This window comes from Falco cherrug, chromosome 6 (assembly GCF_023634085.1).
Source record: "Falco cherrug isolate bFalChe1 chromosome 6, bFalChe1.pri, whole genome shotgun sequence".
Classification (NCBI taxonomy): domain Eukaryota; kingdom Metazoa; phylum Chordata; class Aves; order Falconiformes; family Falconidae; genus Falco; species Falco cherrug.
The window spans coordinates 10,590,932-10,617,606 of NC_073702.1; the positions used below are offsets into that span (position 1 = coordinate 10,590,932).

A 26,675-nucleotide genomic window follows, 5' to 3' on the forward strand; every position below is an offset into this window, starting at 1 on the left:
GGAAGGTAGCTCAGAACTCTTAGAACTGTGCCCTGGGCTACATTTTCTTGGCTGCTGAATATATATACAGACCCAATTAGCCTGACGCAAAAAATTCCCCAGCAAGTCTGAAGACTAATAATACACAATATCACAGCATTGGCTTCCTAAAAGACACCATGAAAAAAGTTCAGAAACTCTCAGAAGTAAAAAGAAAACACTAGAGATGCCTCTAAGTGTATGAACTTGTCTGTACTTTTTTTTCTCTTTCCTGATACCAGAGAAAAATGCCACTTTTCTGATGTTGCTCACCTTGGCTATCACTGCTCTGACCTGTGAGAAAGCATGATGAGGGTTTTTTTTTTGTGCATATTTTGTATTAAGCTGACCTTCCTTACTCTCCCATTGTTTCCCAGTTCTGTTGATATATCAAAGAACTGGAGGCTGACCTTCATAGTTGCTGGAGTGAATCAGATTTTCAAAGACAAGATCAATCTGATCAACCTGACTTGACCCTAAATAAGGTATTTAGGGGATAAGTCAGAACCAACGTATCTTTTCATGTGCATGCTTGTGTGATTATTTTGATAAAGAAGTTCCTTTTAATAATAACACCACCTTCTCTAGCTGAACTTGCCTGAGCCTTTCCACTTATTTTTTCAGTACTCAGTCAATTCTGCTGTAAAAATAATGGCTTGTACAGAAACACAATCTGAGGATAATCTCTTGGCTGTACTGTACTTTTTCTAAATGTGAGTATTCAAGACTTTGAACTCAGTTGGTAGTGTACACAGTTTGTGATATATGTTTTGGTCTTAGTATTCCTCAAGAATTGTTATTATTCACAGGTTTTCTGTTAGACTGACTGCTAACAGGCTTCCCTGAAACACACGTAGAGCTAAAGCACACTCATATCTATTTTCTCAAAAAGATATGTCCTCACAAAAAAACGGGTAATTGGCTGGGATTTCTGTTTATGAATGTTGTGACAAAGCAAATTCACGTGCAGGGGCTAAGGAGGTATTGAGAGAAGGATGTTGTCCCACTGAGTCCCCAGTCAGGCAGTCCTGGTTTTAGCTCCTTGGGGAATACCAGTATCTGTATACAGTTAGCTGACAAAATACTCACTCCCATTGCATATAGCCTGCTATGTCATAGAGAAAACTGCCAAAGAGGGATGAATTTGTCCTTTGCTGATGTGTTTTGGGATATTTTTTTTTGGTTTTTTTTTTTTTTGTTTTGTTTCCAATCCAACAATCTGAACTTCATGAAATGTAATGATCTTTCCTCTCCTCTGTCTGATTTATGTGGTGCATGTGATTATTTTTTCTTCTCCCTCCTGAATATTTTGTTTTATTGTTATGCTACCAGCTTTGGTATTTTCATTGGTGAAACTGTCTGTCGCTTGTCTTGTTGGGTCTTTGCTGGCTGCAGAAAAGGTAGGATGCTGTCTGGTGGGCGTGGAAATAACTTGGAAAGGGATGATCAGGTAAGATCCAGTAAGATCTAAGCTTTACATATATCAGAACATGGAAGGAGGTACAATAGAAAAGATCACAGGAGGCCTGGAGGTTTGGAGCTACTTAAATTAAGGCTTCCTAAACAGAACCGTTACAAAGCAAGTATGAAATTAACAAGGTCACAGTGTTGCTTTAAAAGCATATTGCAGCACAGGTGCTGCTTTTCCTTTGTGAGCAACACACATTTGATTGCTAACAGAGGTGTAAAATAAGAGAGGAGTAGTGTGTCTTGTGGTATGTCCGTCTAATAAAATGGTATCCTTACCGTTCGAGGTGTATTGAGTAATAACTCTCTTCTTGAGGCTGTGAAGTTCACCTAGAGATGCAGTTGCCTGTGATTTCACCAGAAGCAGCAGCAGAATGTTTTCCTTGAAAAGAACAGTAAGGTGATCAATTGAAATACATTATATGTGCTAATCCAAAAGTGTTTCAGCTGCCACAAGGATCCAGAAACAACTTGAACTGCCTTTTAATTTCTTTGGATTAAAAATTTTGTAGAGAACTTCCCTGGGCCAAAACAGACATGTTTGTTCAGTTTTAACAATATCTGAAACAGCAGCAAAAAATGAAAATTCTTGTAGATGGTTGTCCTTCATTTTCCACAGAAGTTTTCCCTTTTAACCAAGAAATCTGGACTGTGCAGGGCCTGATGTATGTGCTCTGCCCAAAATGTTCTCACTCTGAAATTAAGATTCCTCTACGAGTTTCTATGCAAATCTCTTGTATCATTCTCATCAATGTGATCATAATATTATGCATATTCAGAGATGCTTTTTGGAATAAAAGGGAGATTTGGTGCTGCTAGAGCTTGTCTCACCTGTTGAGATGGTTTGTTCGTATGGTTTGACTATGAGCAGCTTCTGTTCCTCCAGTGGTGCAAGGAGGAACTTGTGATTCCATCAGGACCTTTAGGCTACGAATATGTTCTTTAACTAATTGAGTTATACATGTTTGTTTATTATCAAAGTGGTTCCACATTGTTTCATCTCAACATGAGCACTTACTCTGGGTGACTAATGCCCTGGGACCTGAAGTTTATAATGGAAAGGCTGACACACACATGCAATCTTACCTATCATAATACTGTGCAAAAGGGAAATATATGATTTAAACATTTTAATGATCTCTATTGCTCAGTGGGAAGTTACAAGTCCCAAAGGAGCCAGGCCAACTTTGTTATCAAGGTTTATTCAACTCTTAGAAGCAGCAGGGCACATTTTGCTAAATATAGTGCGGTGTGCTAATATGTGCTATGTGCGGAGCATTGCACTGGGACCACTCTGCCACGGAGCTGGAGCATAGTGCACCGGGAGGTTAGCAGACCTTCTTCCTTTGGCTGAGGTTTTCAGAAGTATGTCTAAAGTTAGTCTCCCAGATCTATACTAAAACATTTACATGAATAGCCTGATTTTTAGAAGAGCAATACCAAGAAATTATCTTCTAATAAAATAATAAAATAGAAAAAAATCTTAACAACAACAACAAGAAATGATTTTATTATTTCTGGAAACAGTACTCAAATGTATGGCCAGATTTCTGGGAAAGAAAGAGGGGAATTACACCTTTTGGCTACCCCAGCTTAATTAATTATGGGATACAAATGCAGTTTCTAAAAGGAAGTCACAAAACCTGGAGTGGTGCAGGAGAGACGTCAACTCTATGGCTGGGCAGTGAAAGCTGCATATGACACATTTTAGAGTTAGGGAGGGACCTCTGTCACAATCTTTACCTCACTGTCCAGGTCTGAGATCCAAAAGCAGATGGGTATAGACTGGAAATCACTACCATCTAAACATCTTTTGATCAACTCAGGCACATCTGCTAGTCTTATTCTGATCCCCAGTAAGTGGGTATTTACATGGGCAGACTACAAAGCCTGGCACCAGCAAGACTGGCAAAAACTGGAAAGGAAAAGTAAAAGTGCTCAATCCAGTTGCCTACATTTGGGTGTCTAGCACCATCTCAGGCTATAGTTGAGGCACTTGCTTGGAGCTGGCAGATACAACAGAGGACCTGCAGGAGACTTGCACACTTGGAGGCCTAACAGGATGCCTGTGGCACCCAAAGCCACACTGGGGGCTTGACTCTGCCTCCTAAGTGGTCTAGTACAGTATGAGATGTGCCAGTGTATATGGGTCCTGGGCTGTAGCTAGCAGCTCCACAAGAGGTCTCAGATGCTGCAGGGCACTCAAATGGCTCTAGAACCCAACGTGACAGCAGCAGAGCCAAGCCCTGTGGATGGTAGATGGCCAAACTGCTCAGGCACCGCTGAGTTGGTTAACTGGATCTTCACCAGCCATTGCAGAAGAAGTTTAGATGCTGGGCTCACATGCAGGCACCCAAATGGATCTCAGCCCACAGCCAAATACCACCTGAGGTGACCATGCAGGACAGAGCAGTGGGCACAGATGATGCTGTCAAGCAGCAAAGCTGTGATGGTGGGGCATGTGTCAAGGAGCACACAACCTCCGTCTGCCTTATCTTCTCTGGAGGTCAGAGAAGCAGAAATTAGAAATTCGTTTTTATTAGAAAATAAGGTCCCAACCGCTACTCCTAGCACGAAGAAAGGGACTTCATCTTACAGCTGCTGCTGTTCTTACGTGGGGAAGAAGATCATGATATAGTAAAGCCCCCTGTTGTGATGTGTCTTAAGCAGCACATCACTTAAATACATTTCAAAGAGCACTGGGCAGAGGGTAAAGAGGCAACAAGTCAGATTGCACTCTAGAAAATGGAATAGCAAAGGATGGAAAGAACCTGGGTGATGTTTCAGAGTGTAATTTGTGATTAAAAAACTATTTCTTTAAAAATCCTAGGAAGATTTGGGTTTGTGTTTGGTTTTTTTCTTGTTTTGTTTTTTAAATAAGTAAGAGACGCTGAGGCTTGCAACAAACACATTTCTCCAGAAAAGAATACATTATAATAGAAATCAGGACAACGCCAAACCCAAGATATGTTCAATAAACTGGGGTAGCTAAAAACTAGCAAAGTAGGGAAGCCAGCTGGAAAGCATCCAAGAGAGTGGAGGAAAGGGCATACGAGAGCAGACATTTTAACAGTTTCTTGTGAAGCCTTTCTGCAGGCTGTAGAGGTGTTTATACTCAAGAGAGACATTGAACTCCAACAGGTGATAAAGCCTGTCAGCAAAGAGTGGGTGGGAGCTTTCAAGTAACCTTTACAAGTGGAAACAAAACCCAATAGTTTTCTGTTTACACAACAGAGTGCTTCTGATACTGAAGCACAGGGCAACATCTATTTATAATCCAAATAAATCTTATGTTCTGGTATTTGGAACTGTCAGCATTCAACATACTGGGAAGCAGCAGCCACAAGGCTGCGTTAAGAAATGCTGGTTTAAGTCTGCATTGTTTTCTCCATGTATTTTCCCCTTTAGTCACTAGCCAATTATGACTTGTGCAAAAGAAACACATTTCTTTTTAAAGCTACTTTATGTGGAGTTCATAAATGTCTTGACAGGTGATACCTTGGCAGTGTTTGTAATGCCTGCGAGCTAAGCTCTTGCCTGACTTTTTTTTTCTGCGAAACCTCAAAATTTCCATGTGTCCATCACACCTGTGATCGGTGACATGCAGATGAGAGCCCCATAGGTCTCACGGAAGTGTATATAACCTGGGCTATCCAGCTCCTTGGGCTCGGTCTATTCCCTGGCCATGTCCTGACCCAAGTTTTGCCTTTTGTGCTCTTTCTTTTGGAGATGAAAGGGCTGTGGTGAATGTCACAACCTGACAGTCTGGATATCAAGGCGCTGAGATTGGGAAGGTGGGGGAAGAGGGGAGCTGGGATAATGATGATGACCATGGAGTTTATCTCCCCTAAATTTTAGAAATGGTTAAAAAATTACATGACTGTTGCCAAAAGGGGTTTTAGCAGCACTGGTGGGGTCTGTGCCTCTGGCAGTCGCATGCAAGAAGAAATCTTCCAGTCCTGTTTCTTGGCTCTCAGGCTGAAAGTTTGCAGGGATGCCAGTGAAGTAAATTATTTTTTTACACTAAATGGAGCCTGTTTTTGTGGAATCATCCAAAGATACAGGTTTTTCTGGTAGAGAGCTTTTTTTTTTTTTTTTCTTAAATAATTTTTCGTTTCACTTCATAGTCAACTTACTCTGTCGATCCAACTTATTTCTGACTTCTGTGCTCATAGTCCAACTATGGACAACATGTGACCCACCTAAAACAAGTTATTATCTATTGTCAGCCACTAGGAAGCAGGTCCCCAAAGTATGCTGTTAGTACTAAGTATGGTATGAAGGATTTCTCTTTGAAGCCCCAGTGTACTTTAAATAACAGGGGATGAACTAAATGGCCTCTCAAGATCTTTTCCAGCCTCATTTACTATGGGTCTGTGCATTCGTATCAGATTCGCTTGTCAGAGTGTTTAAGAATTTGAATGTTTGTCCTGATGAACTGACAGGAAGTTTGGAGCTGACCTTTACATCCTCTAGACTTTCTTGGGACGATGCATATTGGGAGAGAGCGCAGCAGCAGCTAAGTGTTCTCCCTTGCCAGCTTCCCTCTGACCCGCTCCTCAGGGGAATCACAGCATCCCTCCCTACTCAATGCCTTTTGTACCTGTGGGGGAGAGAGGGACAGCATCAGCGGTTGGCCTAATGACAAAGCATTCAGTCTTAAAACTCCCCCACTAGCCTTAATTATCCCCCTGCCTGCAATGACAGGATCAGGTCACTCACTGGCTAGTGCAACTTGAACTTTCAATAGCTTTGAATACCTTATTCGTTCAGGCACAAGTTCACGTTCTCCATAAGCCTGCCTACCACCTACATGGACCCTGCTCTCACAATATATATTGATATTTTTTAATATAGATATACTAAGGAGAATTAGCAAAATGTTCCTATTCAGAGCTTGGCACGTCACCATTTCAGACTGTTGCTGATTAATTTTATGTGCTTCTTTGTAGGGAGTAATTACATTGAAATAGTTGAGGGGTTACCAAATGTAGGGGAACCTATGGCTATTAACCCTTCATCTTATGTGAATCTAATTTAGGTATTCAGAGAACACTGTATTATAATGTTCTGTAAGTAGCACCTGGTGGTTGGTGATTTTTTTAAAGTGTTTTCATTTTTTAAAATGATGTGTTTCCTCAGTGGATCATCATTCTTTCACCAGGGACTCCTCAGCCATGTGGAGAAGAGGAATGCTTAGACCTGCGTCTGCAAATCTTTGCGGCTAGTTCATTGTAACAGGAACGGTCAAGTTAAGTCATAACGTGATACCTGGCAAACATAGATAGTCACTGTCCTCACTTAATTTCTTTTCTCGCCCTCTTTAATCACGCAAGCCAACAATTCATTTTGTCCTGAATAGATCAGGATTCTGTTGTGAAATAATGAGTGAGCTTCTTTGAAGCAAAGCAACTTGATTTAGGAATCTTTTAATGTAAAGCATATTCGTGCATATATATGTAAGGGACTATAAGATCGTTGCATCTAATTTTTTCCAATTTTAGTATTAAAGCTCTGATATTTTAGAAAAGTTACTGCCTACAAATTAACTGGCTTTTGTAAGACTCCCAAAACACATTAAAAGGCCAGTTCCTTTCTATTTATACTTTCTCTTTTGAATGATTTATTTACTTTTCCAGTCCTACTTATTTGGAACCACAATATTTTCTTACTTTCAGAGCATTACATGATGGGAAAAATCAGTTATAGAAATTGAATAGCGACTAAGGAAAACATACCTGGTGAGGTAGATAATTATTTCATGGCTGTAACTCTCCAGGCATGCTGCTTCCATAGTTGTTCCACTAAATGAGTAGATTTCAGATAGAATCGGTCCTCTCTGAACACTGCTAATACAAGAAGCCATTCCTCGTTATGAAGGTCAGACTAGTACTGCTCTCTGAATACCAGCTCTGAAATGAAATTATCCAAATAAATAAACGCCAGACTGAGTTCTTCTCATGCCATTGACTGGAAATCTCTCAGAGAAGGTAGGGTCTACAGGAAGTGCTTTGCTGTATTTTGTCCTTCGGCATTTTATGGATGCAGATAGAATACAGTGCAATATTAGCTTTATGACTGATTTAACAGGAAATAAAAAAAATACACTGGAAAGGCAGTTCTTTGTGTTCTAAGGAATGAATGGGCCTCCTGAATGACTGTACTAAAACGATGTTTAATTTAGATACACTGTAGTGACAGATGCAGTGATAGACTGACCAGCAAAGTACTTCCCAGGTAGATGCAACTAAGTCACTGGCAGCAGCACGGTTTTGCCTGTATGACAACATTTAATGCTGAATCTATTTATCGTTTAATGCTCAAAGAGCTGACACTTTTTTGAATCTTCCTTTGTGCAAAACATATACTCAAATACATATATACATATGAATAAGGCATTTAACATATTCCTATGTAAAGCTGATGCAACTAACTGTCGGGAAGGTACAGAGGCCAAATCTAGCATGACAGCCACATGGAAACGATATTCAAGGTTTATGGTGCTGAACTGCAGAATGTCCTGTTCTAGTCTGTCCTGGGCAATGCAGCCTGAGGAAATAAAAAGACCCCAAAGGTGCCTGAAACATAAAGTAGCTTGAATTACTCTAGACGCAAAACCAGTTTCAAATTTCTAAGAAAATCCTGGTTATCTGCAATGTTACTATCGTGTACCTACACCAGAATTGGGCACTATTATGAAAAGTATAAATATGAATTCAAATCTCATTTTTTTGTATTTAAATTTGTCACTGTTTCAATTTATTGAGCTTAGCAAAGAAAATTGCAGAGCTGGAGTGCATGGTCTTAATGTGTTTAACACTTGTCTAAGAAACAAGCAGACAGGAGAGTGTTAGTAAATGTTTGTGCATTTCAGAAATGCCTTCTGCATCACATATTATGTGCTCGGACTATGAATGTACATAGCAACAGAGCTGATTAAAAACAACCCATTTAATTACTGTGACACATGGAAGCATGCACTCTAAATGTTATTAGTTGGTGTATTTTACATGTGAAAGATCTTAGGAGAAACATGGTTAGGATAGTTAGAACAAAGAGTTAAAGATAAGAATGAAATCCTGCTGCCCTTGGAGTCAGTGACTTACTTGCTCTTGCCAGCTCTGAGTCTTATTTCACGCCAAGAAATTAAGTGAAGCTGGTCAGCTGGGAAGAATGGGAGATAGTCCCCTCAGCAGCCCCTAGGTCCTGTGAAGGAGAGTCTACAAGATTCTTGCACCCCTGAGAGATCCATTGGTTTCAAAGTCTCTACTCATGTAAATCCAGTTGTAGCTTCAGTACCAAATTATTTAACTATTTTAATATTTACCTGAGCGATTTAACTTTTAAATAGAAAAATACATCTTTTCTTCCATCCTCATTATTTGCATTAATTGATTTTTAAGTCTTAACATAAAATCCTGGTTATCCTATGATGGAAAAATCCACAGTACATTGTAAAAAAATACCGTTGCAGTGCACAAACGATAAAAATACCTCATTTGCATTAATTCACTTCATATGGAAGCATATTTCTCTGTAATCCCTGATGTCTGTTCTTCTGAAACAGTTGTGGACACCACATTTATACTGGTGTTCTTGGTGTGTTTGTTCCGGAAATCAAAATTTTAGAAAAGTACTGTTTCTCAGAAACATTGCTTTTACATATCAGATCTGGATAGGAAGAAATTAAATTCCCCATGGCAAAGTGCCAAAAGAGAAAAAACAACTCAACAGCTGGGCAATGGGGTTAATAGGTCAAGAGTATTTGAAAGTTTATCAGCAGAGGAGATGTTGCTTTTGGAACATGCATTTTATCAATACCAGACAGCTGAAGCTGTGGCATGTCCCTAAGAGTAGCTGGTTGACTTCCAAAGTGTCTGGAAATGTCAGCACGTGTCTTCTGGTTATCACTTTCTTTTCAGCATCTGAGTTCTCATGCAGATGACTGGTCTATTACAGAAATGCAGACAACCTCATTCAGATCAGGAGCGACATGTCCTCCTGTCGACCACGTCCTTCATCTCCCAGTCCCACGGAAAAGTGCCCAGGAGCGGTGCCCCGGTGAATTATTAATCTCCTCTTATCAGGCACTTCCACCTTGGCTGGAACTCGACCTGGTTGCTCTGCAATTCATGTCTGCACATAAAGCCGACGTGGGGCCAACACGATCCTCAAATCTTGCTGCCCTCTCCAGACAGGGGCTCCTAAACTCCACACCGGGGGGCTGCCCCGTCTCTCCCTCTCTCCAGCCCTCCCAGCCTTGTTTTCCTTCTTGTCCCTTCTCGTCGCACGTTGCTTTCTGGCAGCCGTGGCCCCGGGAGCCCCGCGGAGGCCTCGACAGCGGGGCCGTCGGTGTGCCGCTGCCGCCCCGCTCCGCTGCCGCCCCTGCCCGCCGCCGCCGCCGGGGGGCGCTCCCGCACCGCGAATGGCCCGGCCCGGCGGGCGGGCGGCGCGGGGGTCCGGGCTGAGCGGGGTCGCGGCTGCGAGGCCCCCGCAGCTCCTCTCGCTCCCTGGCTGCCCCGCTCCTCGCCCAGCTTTTTTCCGCGTCCCCAGTTTGCGGACCCACTCCGAGGGGGCGGGAAGCAACGCGATCCACCGGGACGGTGACAGCCCCTCTTTCAGCCCGAAGGGGTCCCAGAGGAGCCTCTTCCGAGAGCGCTACCGGGGGTGCCGCTCCCCGCGGGTGCGGGAGTGGACCCCGCTGCGGCGTGGAGCCGGCGGCGGCCCTGGGGCAGGAGCGGGGTCCCTGGGAAAGCCCTGGCTGGGCGACCTGCTTCCCCCGGGCAGGGAAGGGACCGTGCGTGCCGCCGTGTCACCCCCGCGCTGCAGGGGCCGGGACACGCCGGGTGCCGGGAGCAAGCGACAGGAGACCCTGGGCGAGCCTCCGGCCCAAGAGGCTGTCCGATTTCGGAAGGTGCAGTTTCTTTTGAAGGCACCCGGCTTCAGACAGCGGCCACGGGCGCGGGTTTGCCCGCAGGGTCTGGGGGAGGAGGCTGCGGGGGCCATGCGCCCCGTCCCCTCTGCCCGAGGGGTCGCGCCGCCGCTTTCTGCGCGGAGCAAAACAGCTCTGTGGCGGGGGAGGGGGGAGGGGGCGCGTTGTGTTAATGTATGTAGGCTACACGGGGAGGAGGCCAGGCACACCTGAGCTGTGTCGGGATGACTATACCCTCTTTGCCCGCGAGGCTCCCGGCCGCGGCCCCGGGGCTGCCTGTGCTTCTCTGCAAGGCTGCCCCGGGGATCGGGCCGGGCCCCGGGAGAGGTCCTCCGCGCGGGGGGTGGGGGTGGCGCGGGGACACCCTCCGCGCTGCCGTCCCTCGAAGCCCTGCCAGGGGACTCAGTTTTTCCACTGCCCTCCCGTGTGCGCCCCCCCCCCCCCCCCCTTTGGGAAGCCGAGGGGAGGGAGGGGGCGGCGGGCCGGGCCCCTGCCTCCGGGCGCGCTGCCGCGGCGGCCGCCCGCCTCATGCCGCAGGAATGCGCGGAGGTATGCGCCAGTTTCCAGAAGTGGATCCCCTTCCTTGCTGGAGCAGAGCAGCGCATATATCACCCGGTGGCAGCAGTCCACCTTCCCCGCAGTTTCGTAACCGCTTACGAGGGTAAATTGAGAGTTGGGAACAGCCCTCTATTAAGTAGCAGATTGAGAAGAGGCTCTTCCCACTTGGAGAAGGCAAGTCTTCCCAGACAGACCCCTCGCATCGGGAGCTACAGTAATCGAGGCGCCTCCTCTGCGCTCAGCTATTGCCGCTGCTTCTGCTCCTCCTTCGCCGCCGCTGCTACTTGCTGCTCCCTCCACAAGGTGCCCCCGGAGCTTCATCCTTTCTCCTCCTCCCTTTACCCAGGTCCGACGGCTGCGGCTGGCCGTGCAGGCACCGCCGGAGCCACCGCCGGAGGAGCTGCCCCGTCACCCTGCAGCCGCCTCTGAAGGTCTGTGCCCGCGCGGGAGCGGGGACCCCCCGCCTCCCCCTCGGCCGCCCCCGCCGCAGCACGCCCGCAGCCCTGGGGATGCCCGTTAGGCTGCGATGCGCCGCGCTGGGCTGGGGGTGACGCGGGGCGGGGGGGCAGAGCGTGTGTGTGCGTGTCGCCGGGTGCGTGTCGGGCATGTCGGGGCTGGCTTGCGGGTGCGAGGCGAAAGGGAGGAGGCGCGGAGCCGAGCCCGGGGGGCTGCCGGGCCCGGGGGGCCGCGGTGGCGGTGGCCGGCCGCGGTGGCTCGGCCCGGCCGGAGGCTGCAGGCGGTGGCCGGTGCACGCTGCCCCTGCGGCTCTGGCAGGAGCGCTTCCCTCCCTTGCGCGCTGCCGGTGATACCTTCTGGATCCAGTTTTTTATGCCTTTGGTAGGTAGAGGTTTTTTCCTGTGATTTTTTCCGTTTAGGTCGATTTTTCTTCTTGAAAGTGGTAAATGTCGTGCACTGCGTGGTTTGGAAAAGCTTTGGCTAAGCTTTTGTAGGTTGAATTAGTGCGAGATTGGACTGGCGCTGGTGAAAGGCTGGGTTTTTTTAAAGTGGTCTGTAAAGATCAATGAGAAAACCTTGAGTCCTGACACAAAGTCTGCTTGCGTCCATGCTGAGCCAGCGAGAGGGCCTTTCCTCTGCCACCTCCAGGCCTTCTTTCACACACCTAAGTCTGCAAGAAGGAAACAAAATGTTTCCAGGTGGGCAAATGAATGCTTTGGCTGAGACTTTTTATTTCATGAAAGAAAAATGTATATCGGGCATGGTAGACATGCAGCAGTAGCAAACTCCTAGATGCCTTTGGGAGATCATTAATTTCTGTTGCTTTTCAAATGGATCAAAAGATGGCACTCCAAGCCCACACAAGATTTCTGGGACAAAAGTCCATTTGCTTGGGTTTAGATGATCCTTAAACTTGCTGGAGAACACAGTAGGTGTGTGCTCAGGGACAACCGTTTCCCACGCGGAGTGGTGGTATGACGTTGGAGCTTTCAGGGCAATTTAATGCTATCCGTGGTCTTTCTTGTGTTGCTGTCAGGGAGTTGTTATGATCAATGTTACTTTTCTGTTTACCCACTGGAGGTACCATTGGACTGAAACCATTGCTTAGTTTTTCTTCAGGCTCTCGGTATTTTTATGTGCAGTAAAGGTGTTTGGCTAAGACAAGTATATACAGCTGCCTGGCAGAAGCCTGTTAAGTTCAGTGTCAGTAGCTGGGAAATTCCTGGATCTCCATAGCATCTACCCACTAAATGTGCCTTGCACGTTAGATCTCTAGATGGCAGAAGACTATTATTTTCCCTTTCAGCTGTTTCTGCAGACTAAAGATTTATGTATTTTTCTTTTGTTTTACTCTTGGCACTTCCCGATACAATCTGTTGCCTAATTGCTTTTGGAATTCTCTTTCCTCCAGCCTAATTATGATCTATGATGCATTTATGACTTTATTTGAACAAATTACCCCTCCCCTACTTCCCAAGATAGAAAAATCCAAACTTTAGAAACACATGCGTATGCAATGAGGACTGTTCATATTAGCTGTTACTTAGACAAGGAAATAATTTCGAAGCTTTGCTGGGATAATTGGGAGTAATTTGACATGACCTAGAGTGTATAGTTACGAAGGTCCAGCTACTTGCAATTAGGAACCGCTAACTTAGCCTAATCCCACCTATTTTACTAGACAACCTGCAGTGATCGTGAGACTCTTTCACCTGCCTGCTTTTTATAGTGTGTTTTAAATCTATTTTCTCTCAGGACATGTAAATGAATTATCAGATGTTGAAACATCATGGCTAGACAGACTTGTCAGGTTTCAGTTGTGTGTTACACACACTTCTGTATAATCTATTTCAGACCTTCAAGAAATGAAGGATAGCATATTCGCAGGCAGAACCCCTCAAAAAAAAGTTTTATTACAGTTTCCAAACTGCCTTGAGACCACTAAAACACAGCTAACTAAGTGCTTCAACAGTTATGAAAAAGGAGCAGAATAAAATCCCCAGCTGAAAGAGACGTTTAGTTGATCCAAGGCAGGAATGACCTCTGAATTAGCTATCATCACACTCGGCGATGAAGTCATGGAGCTCCCTCCTGGCTCCTGCCTGTGCGGAGGCACGGATCTTCACTGCACTTCTCTGATCAGATTAACCCCAACTAGGTTAAAACCGCATGTGCTTACCGTGATTGGAAAGGGTTCAGCAACAAAAGGCACATTATTGCAAGATGATACTCTCCAGTTAGTCGTGCAGATCTGTCACCGTCTTGGATGGATTTCAAGTCTAGAGGTTTCAACCTGGTCCCGTGGGTGGAGGCTGGGGATAAGGGAACAAAGTGAAATCCACGGTTCGGCTTTTTTATGTTTCATGAATACACCCACGCAATCCTCTAATCCACGCGTATCATTTCCTTCTCCTTTCTCCCTTTCCCCCCCCCCCCCATCACTGCAGATTCATTCATGTTGTTGTGATCTGAAAGGGCAGAAATGAAGACAGCGCTGTGCTTGGCAGTCGCTGCTCTGTGTGCAGCCGCCCTCCTCTCCTCCATCGAGGCTGAAGGTAACCTTCCCCTCCCTGCCCCCTCGCCCCGGCGCCCTGCTGACCGGCAAACCTCCCAGCCAGCCTTCAGCTACCCGCTCTCTCCCTCGCTGTTTTTGAGTGTAACTACTTCACCTTCTCTCTCTCTCCTTCAGAGAAACGCCTCTCCTTCCTTGCCCAGCTCCTTCTGTGCTCTGTTTCTCCCGGCTAGCCAGCCGGACCGTAGCTCCCTCTCTCTGTCTCTCTGGTGTGCTGTCCACACCGCCCCACAGACAGGGGGGTGGCTGGCATGGCCGCCTGGGCGCAGCGCCCCAAGGAGCCCACTGCCACCACCGCCGGCGGGCAGCCCGGCACGGCTGGGGCCCGCCAGCGCTGCCTCGCTGATGGACCGAGAATGGCTGAGCTCTGTGCTGTAGAGTCTCTCTTAGTTATGTTGAGAGAGGAAATGAAAAGCCCACCACCCAACAGCCCGCAGCTTTGAAATAAAATACTCCAACAGAGTCTGGCTCTCTGCGCCTGTGTGTTTTGTCTGGACTGGAACCCTCGCCTCCATCCCGCCGGCCTCCCCTGCTTGGTGGGGCGACCCCCGGCCGAGCCCTGGGGTGGCCAGACCCTTCCCTGGGACTGCTTCGGCCTCTGTGGTGGGTCTGACCTGGGGAGCACCCCCGGGGAGGTGCTGCCGCCGCCATGACGTACATCCTGGGCACCACGGAAGGGTGGCTGCACCTGGGCCAGGCCTTGCTGCGGTGGCCAGGGCCCCAAGGTTCTGGCATGCCTGTGTTACTGTCACCCCCAAAGGGGCCTTTCTTCTCCTCCTCCTCCTCCTCCTCGTCCTCCTTGCAGGGCCCTGGCCCAGTCTCCCTGGAGGTTGAGGTCCCTGTCAGCCCGTGGCAGTGTCCTGCCTCCAGCTGCATGGACAAAGACCTGGGGAGACCCATTGTGGCCACCACAGGCACTATGGCATGGCTCAAAATGGCTTGGCCCTGGCTCATTTGCGTCCCTGGTGGATTAACAGCAAGTGTGGGGGCAACCTCCCCTGTCGCTCTCCGTGTGAGCTGGACGGCTTTGGTTGTAGTAACAGTGCCTCTGCCAGCAGTGGCTGCCAGGGGAAATAGAGATGCTGGACATCCTGCGCTGAAATGACTTAATCTGACCTCCGCGACCTGACTCCATCGCAGGGTGAACCGAACCACTGGGTGTGGACTCCCCTGGATTTACTGGAAAAAAACCCAGAAGCCAGCATCTGATAATTCAGTTTTTTTCCCTTCCTTCTCTTTCTGCATTGAACTGAAGCAAATTCTCTGATTGTGGCCAGCTGCAAGCTCCTGTGTCTGTCCCTGGTCACCTTGGGTGATGGCTACTAAAAGCCAGGCATGTCACAGATGCCTCTGGGGTGTTTGCCTCCCCAGCAGCGGTGCTTACTTGGGGCATGCAGATGTAAAGTACACTGGCTTTCTGGAAAAAGATGACATTTCTGCTAGTAGTGCAACATCTGGTCACCCTAGGAGAGAATCAGCCTGCTGCCTCCTTCTTGCGCTGCGTTTTTGTTGGCTGTGGAACTGAACAAGGTCATTTGAAGTCATTTCAGAGTTGCATTTGAAATGCAGGATGGCTGTGCCAGAGAAAGCAGAGAAAGTGTATGGTTTTGGTGGAGGAAGGGAGTGGATGTGTTCGTGCATTCTTCCCCATCTTAGGAGGGAGCTCATTCAGAGCTAGAGTAATGTTGCTGTTGTCCTGCACCACTGATTTCACGTTTGGAGTAGGTTATTTTGAAATGTAAATGAAGGTATTTTATTTAGCTATAGCTCGACTAAACCAGTCATAGCTTGAGTGCTGTTAATGAAAGCTACAAACCCATATTTGAAGTACACAGTTGTTTTACAACAGTGAAACTGGACACGTTGCCAGACAAGCTGGCCAAGTTGTTTACATCTCATGTTGGAGGATGTGCCACTGCTACGTAAAAGGGTGGACAAAGCCTGACCTTGTGAGTTGTAGAGGGCTCCTGGACAGCCCTTACATTACTCTGCATTCAGAAATGTGTATTAATAGAATACCTAGTTTGCAGTGATCAGGTTTCTATGAGAAACTTTTCCTAGCTTCAGAGTTTTGAAGTAAGAGCAGAAAAGTGTCTTTTGAGTAGGAAGTGCAGTGAGAAACAGTGGTGCTGAAAATGGAAGTTCAAAGCTAGGGATACCTTAGCGCTTGCTCTGGTGGCAACTGCTTTTTTTTTTTCCCTGCCCCCCCCCCCCCCCCCGCAGAGCTTTTTACAGTGTGTTATTTGTTTGCACTATACTGGTCATCCTTCTGCACTGTTTTAATTTTGTGCTTCAATTTTGCATCATATTGTAAATTGCATGTTGGATCTTATTTACTTAATTTCAGTATCATTACCACTTAAATCCTGTCTGCTGAATTGACTTTGTCCTGGACGCTTATCCTTTAATCTGTGTTTTCAGATAACACGGTGGCAAAGCTCTCCCCTTGGCTCTATCTGTGGTGTTCACAAGAGATGCAGTTTGAATTTTCTTTCCTTGAGGTGTGGGTAGACACTTGATGGGATGAAAAAGTGAGAGGGGATAAGAGAGAGGGCCATTTGATGTGGTAAAGATTGTTGATATGGGGTGGGAAGATGGAATGAAAGCAGAGGGAAGGAAAAGCTGCGTTCTGTTTTTCTGTCTTCCTTCAGATTTCATTTTGCAGTCTCCCCTGGGACTAGATCTGGTTTTTATCCAATACTGCTGTTCATAGATTCCTAGCTCCTCCACAATGAAACTGGTTCTCCATCAGCACCACAGCTGCTCTGCGAGTCCTTGCAAGCCATGCTTTGTTGCTGTTTGCAAGGTGGTGAGCTGCAGTAATGGTGATAGAGCTTTTCTACAGAGGTACAGCAATGCAGTGGTTTCTAGTCGGATGATCACTACAAACGCATTCATGGGATTTCACTGGGGAAGTTGTTTATCCTGGACAAGGAAGCCCATCTGTTTTCATGGTCAGCATTTTTGCACTTTTACTGTGAAATTATTCTTGTTTTATTTTGCAATCTTTCTGATGTTTCTCTCTCAGCTTAAACTTCTTGTGCATGATGCTGTATTTTGTGCTTTGTTTAAATCTTTCTTGCCTTTTTAGTCCAGCACTGTAACATTCCAATGCATATCCTGTGTGTCACGTCAGGATTTCTTTCTGTCATGGTAGTTTTTCCACCTGTGATCAGAAGGAGCTGGGGGAAATCTATGTCCTTTTGCTAGATAAGAATTTTTTTCATTATTTTAGTCATATTTTTGCCAAGTAGATTAGTATGTGAATAACTTGTTAGTTATAATCTCAGGGTAATGCTGTGGTGGTGTCATGGCTTGTGTAGTTTGTTGCATTTCCTGATGCAGAGGGATTTTCAAAGGTACAGGAAAGGAATGATTATTGGTTCTGTGTGACTTCACTGAGCATGTGAAAGTGCTGACTTTCCAATGTTTCAAGAACAGGTTCAGACCTAGAAAAGTCTAGTTTCGAGGTTGGAGGTAGGGAAGGAAAGCATTACTAAGCCAAGCATGGGACCTTTGTTGTAGTGCAGAAAAGCGTTTGTCAGGTGAAAAATCTGTCTGCAGGACATGCAATAGAGTAAGTGACAAATAATTGCAGCACAGCAGTTACAGAGGATTAGAAAGTTTCTCATATAATGAACCTTGTGTTGAGTATATTAATTTTCATTGACTGAATAGTTTAGAGATGATCTGGGGTAGCTGAAACTTTTGAAGCTAACCACCTACCCAGCTTTGGAACTGGTTGGTGGGACCATTATTTTATTACCTTTTGATGTCTGATTTCTATCTTTTGAGAAACTAGCTGTTGATTTCTAAGCTCCTAAAGAGAAAAACACATAGAAATTTGTATATACATGAAAGTGACTCATGTCAGGAGTAAAAACTTCCCGTTTTTCCTACTGCTATTTAGAAGCAAAGTGTACGCATGTGTGTCTGTGTATACACACAGACACACATACATATATATGCACAAACATGCGTAAAATTTGGTAAATATTCATGCATGCAGTGTGTGTATATATATGCAATTAGGTTTAGTTACAAATATTTTTATAAGTGTAGGTATATATAATTAAATTATTTTTTTAAAAATACACTATGAGCTATATATCTTGTATCTTGAAGAAATTTCATATACATCTATAAAATAAAAAAATGCAAGTATACAGGTGGCAATGTTTCTGTATTGTGATCGACAATAAGTATATGACAAGGCCGAGAAGCTGCTTTTTACTACATTTCTAGGCTATAGCTCATTTTTTCTCCCATTCACATTGGCAACACTGACTTCAGAGGAGCTTGACTGGGATCCTGATAAAGTTTTTTGTGTCAAATTCATGACATTTATGAAGAAAATAGTAAATCAGGAGTTTTGGCCTCTTCCAACCTCAGCAGGTCTTATCTGAGTGAGAGCAAGGCTGGTCTTGTTCTTCAGCTTCTGTGGCCTGTATATTTTTTTAACGTGGGCTAGCATGTTATTTCACATGCTAATTATGGTGAGTCTTTTCCAGTGATGGGATTACAGATTTTGTTTCGCATAAGGAGTGGATGGCAGCTACTTCCAAGTTATGTCACTTTTAAGTCTGATTCTAGATTTAAATTTCTTGTTCTTCCCATTATATTTTACTTCTCTCTTGTTAAGATACTCATTGGGATCCTCTGGCAGTCATATTGTGTTACCTGTAAAAAGCCATAGACTTTTGTATATTAGGTTTGTATTACCTGTTAAGTAATACAAGCTAGTATAAGACATACATAGCATGAGAAAAATGCCTTGCTCTATATTTTTTGTTTCAGAAAATATACTGATATTATACATGTGTGTACCCAAGGAGTGGCAATGAATTAAGTATATTATGTCTGATTTTTTTTTTTTCTTTCTTTTGTGGTGCATAAGGTAGGACATCTGATTGGGGAAGTTATCATATCACAGTTCTAAGAGTGGTGGAAAATAATACTGTGCAAACATTATGGTCATACAGCAAGATATTTTTTTACAATGCTGGAAACCTGTAGGGAAGCCATACATTTCTGTGCATCAACAGTGGAATCACTGCATTAAGGCAATGTTATAACACCGTTGCATGTTACAATCACGATCCTGTACCTTGACAAGTCAGCGAGAGGTCTGACATGGATTTTGATGGACACAGGGTCAGACTGATCAGCAGTGTCATTACACTGTAAGCATCGGTGCAACTTCACTTCCACAACTAACCTGACATCAAAACTTCTTGCTTGAGTAAAGCTGGGCTCACACATAAACCTGGAGAGTGAAGTTTTAAGCTTTGTCCCTGTAATGGGACAAACTCCCACCACAACCAGGGGCATTTTGTTCCTAGTAATCTAGTCTGGTTCCATATTGCAGATGTATTATTTTTCCACTAGTAAATTCTTTCCTGAAAGAAGAATTTTAATAAGGTGGAGCAATAGTTGCCCTGTTTGATTATCACAATAAGATTTTAATCGTCTAAACATTTTGCTGTACTTCAGATTGACTTACTGCTGTTAGTCATATGACCATGGTTTGGTCTTCACCCCACAGCTGGTTTCACATGGGTGAAATCTGACCCATGTGAAGGTCCATGGATGTTTGGAGGTTTTGTTTGAGTAACAAAAGCTCACAGGCCATCTGGAAGACATTTTGACGGCATTGGATCCAAACTGGCTTTTTTTCACTCGGGCAAGGTTCCTTTTTGGATTTCAATTGGAGAAGTATTCCATGCTTGAGTTTGATAAACCAGCCACAGGTTGAGAAGGAATGGATTTAAAGCACAGCAACAAAGGCTGGGGTTAGGTGTCGGGAATAACTTTATGATGACAAAGGCATTGAAGCATTGGAGTAATTTCTTTGGGAAGCTAGTAGTCTTGCCAACAGTGGAGGTCTTTAAGAATGATCTGAGCAAACATGTCGGGAATGACATGGAGTGGCTGATTATGTCTTGGCTGTGGGATGGATGAGGGGACTTTCTGAGGTCCCCTGCAACACCATTGTTCTAAAAGGCTATGAACACCTGGATGAATGGATACGTCACTTATATGTCGATGTACTATTCTTGTTACCTGCCAAGATCCACATCTGAATTGTCATAAGATGGATTTAAATCCTCTAAAATGTTAAAGACTTTTCCTCACAGTCAGTTTTTTCAGTTTATCTGGAATCCGGTCATTTGGATATCAACAAGTTGGGCTGCTGCTGTCCTTCAGCAGTTAAAGCCTAGTCTCTGCTGCAACATGCCAATTTACTTGCAAGGTTGGTGGCGCTATTTTTTCCATGTACTGAATTTTTTTTTTAAAGCATGCTCAGGTCAGTTGTCTCTGCCTTTGCATTAAATTTGTCCTGAGCCATTGCTACTGAAACAATATTTTATAATGATATTCTTATCATCTAAATGTCTTTTACTATTAACACGTGTTGCATGATTTTGATACTGAGTAACTACCCTGCTGTCTCTAGCATTGTGATACTCATAAACTGAATGATGAACAAATGCATGCAGGTTAATGGTCTAATCTCACTGCCTGTGTATGGACAATAGGAAAAATAACATTTACTTCAGTACTAGTGTGTCTATTGTATCAGTATTACAAAGCCATATTATCCTATGGTTGGAAATGACAGGAAATTAAAAGGATAAAAATGCCTACACAATTGGTTGCCAGCTGTTTGGAGCTCAGTATTACTTATTGCAATTGGACCGTGTCTTCTCATAAGTGTACATTCTAGCATTTATTTCTTTATGTGGTCTTTAAATTGTGTTCAAAAGTGAAACAAAATCTGACACATGATGGAGATCTTCCATGAAACAGAGAAGATCTCTCTATTAAAAATGCCTGCAAAATGATCTCACAAGTAGTTAAGGAAAGTATGGCTGAATCTAATCTTACTTTGTAGACCTATTTAAACAGTAATATATAATACACCTACCATGCACTGACAGTGAGTCAGTAAAATACTGCATGAATAAGCATGACAATTTTACAAAGAGAATATCATTATAAAATATTTATGAAACCTCTTTGTGTAATGAACCTTGTACATGGAGGCTTTTGTCCATTGTGGGAAGCTAAAAAAAATAATAATCAACATTTCATTTACATATGCATGATGCTGCAAAATAGCGTATGTAAACTATTTCTTTCTGTACTGTTCAGTTACTTCTGTCATCAGCTCCAAGTTTTATTTGCAGTCATTTGTTCAGATCACTGGTGGCCTCTTTGCTGTTTTCTATAAATTCTGTAAAATAAATGTCCATAAATATACTTTGATGTTGTCTTTTCATAATTAACCATTGTGTTGTTTGGAACCATACTGGCATTTTATGTTAAAATGCCACTATTAGTATGGGTACACCTGCTGCAAAGGGAACATTAAAACAATAGTTTACACCTCTGAAATGGTACAGCCATCTGGTGTAAACAGGTAGAATCTTATTTTTGTGAGCTTTCACATCAGCTCAAATATTTCAGCAAATTGCAACCATTGCTAACCCCATTTGTTGTCCTCTTAGTTCCTGAACCCTTTGCAGCCATATGCAAAGTATGTCACTTTAGTGGCTTATAGGAACAAAGGGGTGGAGCTCTCCATATTTTGAAATAAAATGATACATCAGTATATCATTATTACTAATATACATTTTACATGTATATTTATATCTGGACCCTAACAGAAATTGTTTTACTGAATATTAAATACCCAATCTTTTCCTGTATTCTTTGAAATATTTTTTTCTCTGCCAAGTTTCTAGATTCAGTGAAATTGGTAAGAAATATGACTATGCAGAGACTATATCAAAAAGCTGATAAATTCTTTGATGTCTAATTAAGAAGAATGCTGTGTTCTCAATGTCTTAAATGATCTCATGGTATTGTAAGCAGGTTGTGATTTGGCATGCTTGTACGGATTGCACCCAGCATGTAAAAAAAATTCCTTTAATTGTTATGTGAAACGTTTGCATATGTGGTGATTATCTGTGAACTCATTGTACATGTATCCAAATGTGTTTTCTATTGTGCTTGATTTTGCTGGCCATTCTTGAATGTCTTGGCAACTCAAGAAACATATGTTCTGTGCTGTCCTCTGTAATGCATATACTCTTTGATGTTTTGTCATATTTTGTCAGCTTTTATTTTACTCTTTTTCCAACAACATATCTTTATATTTGTTGGAAACAAATTTATGCAAAGACAATTTTAGTAAGCTTTGCTCAACATTATTTTATTTATTCATTTTCCAAAACTTGTTCAAACTTTTAAACATCCACCTGGTATAAATCTTTTGCAGTTAATCCACCATCAGACTTGAATTTTACAATTATAGATGAACATAATGTTCAAATGTCATGGAAAAGGCCACCAGAGGCAATAGTGGGTTACAGGATAACTGTGGTTCCAACAAATGGTAAGTTCTGTGAAAATGTGTTATGTCATTACATTTTTTTAAAACTTGGTTTTATTTTCACTTATATCTAACTTTAATATGAGAGTAGCTACTAACATCTTTCTGAAGTGTTTGATCAAGACAAGTGATTGTTCCAAGTTAGAGTTCTTCTTACCATAGTATTTACACTTTGGGGGCTGCAAGTAGTAAGTTTTGGACATCTTTCCTTTGCAAGGAGTGAAAAGAAGGTAGAATCATCACCCTGCTCCTCTTCTATGCTTTTACCTTAAAGTTAGAGAATTGTATTGTACTTTGTTCAAGTACTTCTCCCAGGCGAAATAATGCATGCGGCAGGTAATGATGCAGTAGTGTCATCTAAATTCCTGATAATGGCTAAGACACTCATTATTCCATTTTATTTTGAGAAATGAAATCAGTGTAAAAGTGATATTGAATTGGAATGGGACCATGATTTCTTAGATGATAGTACATTTCGTATGTGCATTTTAAGTTTCAAATTTCCTGGAATTTATTAAACGCTTCAGTAATTTTTTTCACTATTGAAAACAAGTTAGTTCAAAGTTTCATGTTTCAAAATTCATTCTTCAGGAAAAAAGAAAGTGTATCATTCTAAAATTATTATTGGATTTTAGATAGATTATTCTCTGTTGCATTTTTTTAAAAAATGATCAACTTGTCATTGATATTACTGGATTTAAAGGCTGCATTAACTGTTTTATATATGTATTGCAGATGGGCCTACTAAAGAATTTACTCTTTCACCTAGCACTACCCAAACTATCTTATCAGATCTTATACCTGCTGTAGAGTATGTTGTATCAATATCTTCATATGATGAAAGAGAGGAGAGTCTACCTGTTTTTGGCCAACTGACAAGTAAGTACCTGTAATACCCTTAGAAAACCAAGATAAGTGGGTGATTGTTCACAAAACTTGGCTTTGTTCTGGTTCCTCAACAAAATTGCCACATCCCTAAACCCTGATCAGATGTAGCTGTCTGAACAGACTTTTTCTATTAAGCCTAATTCCTAGTAGAAGCAGAGATAATTTGCAAGAGGTAAGAGGAGGCTAACATAGATATATTGTGGCTGATAACCCCTCTAGAATTCTTTGCAGGAGGCCACTGGTTCTTTTGAGCTAAACCTGCTTCCTATAAACTGCATCTGCTTAAGTCAAGGGGAAGTTTCTCATTGACCTCAGTAACAAATGAATCTAACCGGCTTCTTCTTTGGGAGGAAAAAAAAAGACTAACTACCCTCATCAAACAATAAAATATAACGCAATGTATATCTATCTATATGCGTAATAAAATATGGAATTTACATTTTTTCAATTTATATTTAGTAATTAAATATAGCATACAATTAATTAAATAAAAATGTTAAGCACAGCAAACTATCTTATATGACACATTTTGTCACATGTCCCAGGCTTCCCAAACAACCTCGGGAAAATGACTTATGATGAGTTCCCTGATGTGTTAGAGAGGGGTGATACTGGTATTTCATCCAAGGATATTGCCATTAATTTTCAGGAAATTACTGTACAAGATGTACAAATACAGAGGATTCTTAATTATTTGTGTTTTCTGTCTTTTGTGTTGCCCTGAATGGTATATTGTCAAATCTGTAAGGACAGGTGAACAGGTGATGTATTCATGACTTGCATTTATATTTTCATGTTCTCTGGCTTGTCAGATTAGAGCCTGTAATTCCCTACACACTTTTATTTGATATTTACAAATTTAACTTGATTTCCTCCATTAATTCTCTCTATGTTGTGCTTTGTGCAGTTCAGACAGGTGGTCCAGGGATACCAGAGGAAAAGAAGGTTGAGGCTCAATTGCAAAGTAAGGTGTTTCATTCAACTGATCTGACATTTTAGAGATAAGTGAGTTCTAGCTCTAGGGCCCTATAAAGTTAAGCTGTGTTCCTGTGTTACCTAGCAATGAAATTAACTTGTAAACTTGTCCAGAGTTAAGAAAACTTGGGAAGGGACTGGGATGGAAGGAATTTATAGCCGTATTGAAAGAATAAGGTGCAAAGCTGGTACCAAAACTGAGAATTTCAAGCATTCTTGAATTTTGAAGCCAAGCAAGTCCATGAGTGTCTTAGTCCTATTAATAAAAGGCTTTGTGCTGTGGATAAAAGGCATTGCAGAAGAACCTGTGTAGCTGTTATGGAGAGATTAAGATGCAAAGCAGAAGTGGTAACAAAATGAAATGTTCCTATAACATCAAACTGTTGTAAAAAGCTTTGTGTCTGATTTTCATCTGCTGTGGCATAACAACTTGTGCAATAGCATGAGAGGTGTCTCAAAACTGAGTATCTAGGTGACAGTTTCCTTCTGGTAATTGCAGCTAGAAGGCTTGTATGGGTGTTCACTTAGGTGAATAATGCTTTCCCAAATCAGATGTTCTAAATAAGAATATCAAGCTATTAAATATCTGCTTGTTTTGGCTTTCACCTACTAAGTTTCTGTCAGACATTTCATACTGATTTGTGCAATGCAATTTCTCATTTGCTAACAGAGATTTTTTTTGTGTATGTGTATTCCAGGATGCTCCATAAGTGCAATGACAGATTTAGTTTTCCTGGTAGATGGTTCATGGAGTGTAGGGAGAAATAACTTCGGATATATTTTGGACTTCATGGTTGCCCTTGTATCAGCTTTTGACATTGGGGAAGAAAAGACGAGAGTTGGAGTTGTTCAGTACAGTTCAGATACAAGAACAGAGTTCAATTTAAACCAGTATTTCAGAAGAAGTGATCTTATTGATGCAATTAAAAGGATACCTTACAAAGGTGGCAACACAATGACAGGTACAGATTTCCCACATATATGCTTATTCAGCATTTCATTTTATAATTCAAATTTGCTTAAATCCTAGTTCATTCAGGCCTAATAAAACACAAGTTGTGCTGGTATTTTTAGGTGAGGCTATTGATTACTTGGTTCAAAACACCTTCACTGAGTCTGCTGGAGCAAGAAAAGGCTTTCCCAAAGTAGCAATTGTCATTACGGATGGAAAAGCTCAAGATGAAGTTGAAATACCTGCAAGAGAGCTTCGCAACATAGGAGTTGAAGTTTTTTCTTTGGGTATGTTGAGTTTTTCTGATGTTTGAGAGATTAACATTCCTGAAGAAGTAAGTTGTATGTTTTACAGATTCTAGACATGTTTCAAGAATTTCGCTATCTCACTCTTTCCATGTGTATGCCTTGGAGTGAGTTGTTTGCACACTCCAGAGTGGAACATACCAGTTGTGTTGATTTGATAGTAATTCTGTAGCTCCTACATGGAGATTAAAATGACTGACAAGCACAGTTTCAACCTCAGCCTTATTGCATATACCACGTTATTTTCTCAGGCTGAAAATGTCACCTCATCACATTAATCATTTTTTTTGTAGTTTGATTATTGATAATGACAGAAGACAGAGCTGAATTAAACTCAGCTTTACCCCAGGATGTTCTGATACTTTATGCATGCATTCACAGGTGTCTGTATTTTATGGCCACTTAACACAGTCTTGCCTGTCGCAACTTCTAGGAATCAAAGCAGCAGATGCAAAGGAACTCAAGCTAATTGCATCTCAGCCTTCACTGAAGCATGTGTTCAATGTGGCTAATTTTGATGGAATTGTGGATATACAGAATGAAATTATCTTGCAAGTGTGCTCCGGTGTTGATGAACAGCTAGGTGAACTGGTTAGTGGAGAAGAAGGTGAGACACTTTATATAAATGTATTTATTGACTTCAGTTTATTCTGATGAATACTTAAGGGGCTATTCATACTTCCTTTACTTTGTTTCTGGAATTTGATCCATTTCCTCATTTAGCAAGTGTGGAAAACAAGTCTTAGCTTTGTGCATTTAAATGCAGAAAACCAGAATATGTGATGTAGTAGATTTGGAATAGCTCCATTATTCCGTAGTTTCAAGGGCAGCACAATGATGTGCAGTTGTTAGAGTCTTATACAGTCAGTTTGAACACAGGCATCACTCACTCCTACGGAAAAAATGTACTTAAAGGAAAAAAACTGCTTGGTGAAGACACAGAATATGTAATAAGTTAAGAACCAAAGAATGAAAACTAGAGAATGCTGAGAAAACACGGACATCAAGCTGTGTCATTGCAGCTTTCTGGCCTAGTTACTCCTTGACCAAAATGGCAGCAGAGGTGACTTCACTGTCATAGTGCTCTGCTCAAGTCCGCATTTGTTCACACTCTGTACTGTGTTCTCCTGGAACTTCTACTATACTTGGGGGAC

The 26,675-nt window shown here is 42.8% G+C and overlaps 1 protein-coding gene and 1 long non-coding RNA gene across 2 annotated transcripts in view; one reads left to right on the forward strand and one right to left on the reverse strand.

Annotated features, from left to right (window-relative positions):
• Positions 1-563: 563 nt before the first annotated feature.
• On the reverse strand, positions 564-13,741 carry LOC114018153 (uncharacterized). Its single transcript, XR_003563578.2, has 4 exons — positions 13,611-13,741; positions 7,224-7,397; positions 5,947-6,088; positions 564-1,867 (listed from the first exon to the last, which is right to left on the reverse strand). It is a non-coding gene; the product is annotated as an uncharacterized LOC114018153 (long non-coding RNA).
• Positions 11,136-26,675, forward strand: part of COL12A1 (collagen type XII alpha 1 chain) — a 106,444-nt gene continuing 90,904 nt past the window's right edge. The window contains 8 exon segments of the mRNA XM_055713887.1: positions 11,136-11,406; positions 13,879-13,986; positions 22,288-22,404; positions 23,137-23,280; positions 24,197-24,253; positions 24,963-25,226; positions 25,339-25,503; positions 25,955-26,128. Of these exon segments, the coding sequence (XP_055569862.1) occupies positions 13,914-13,986; positions 22,288-22,404; positions 23,137-23,280; positions 24,197-24,253; positions 24,963-25,226; positions 25,339-25,503; positions 25,955-26,128 (994 nt within the window). The 5' untranslated portion in view covers positions 11,136-11,406; positions 13,879-13,913.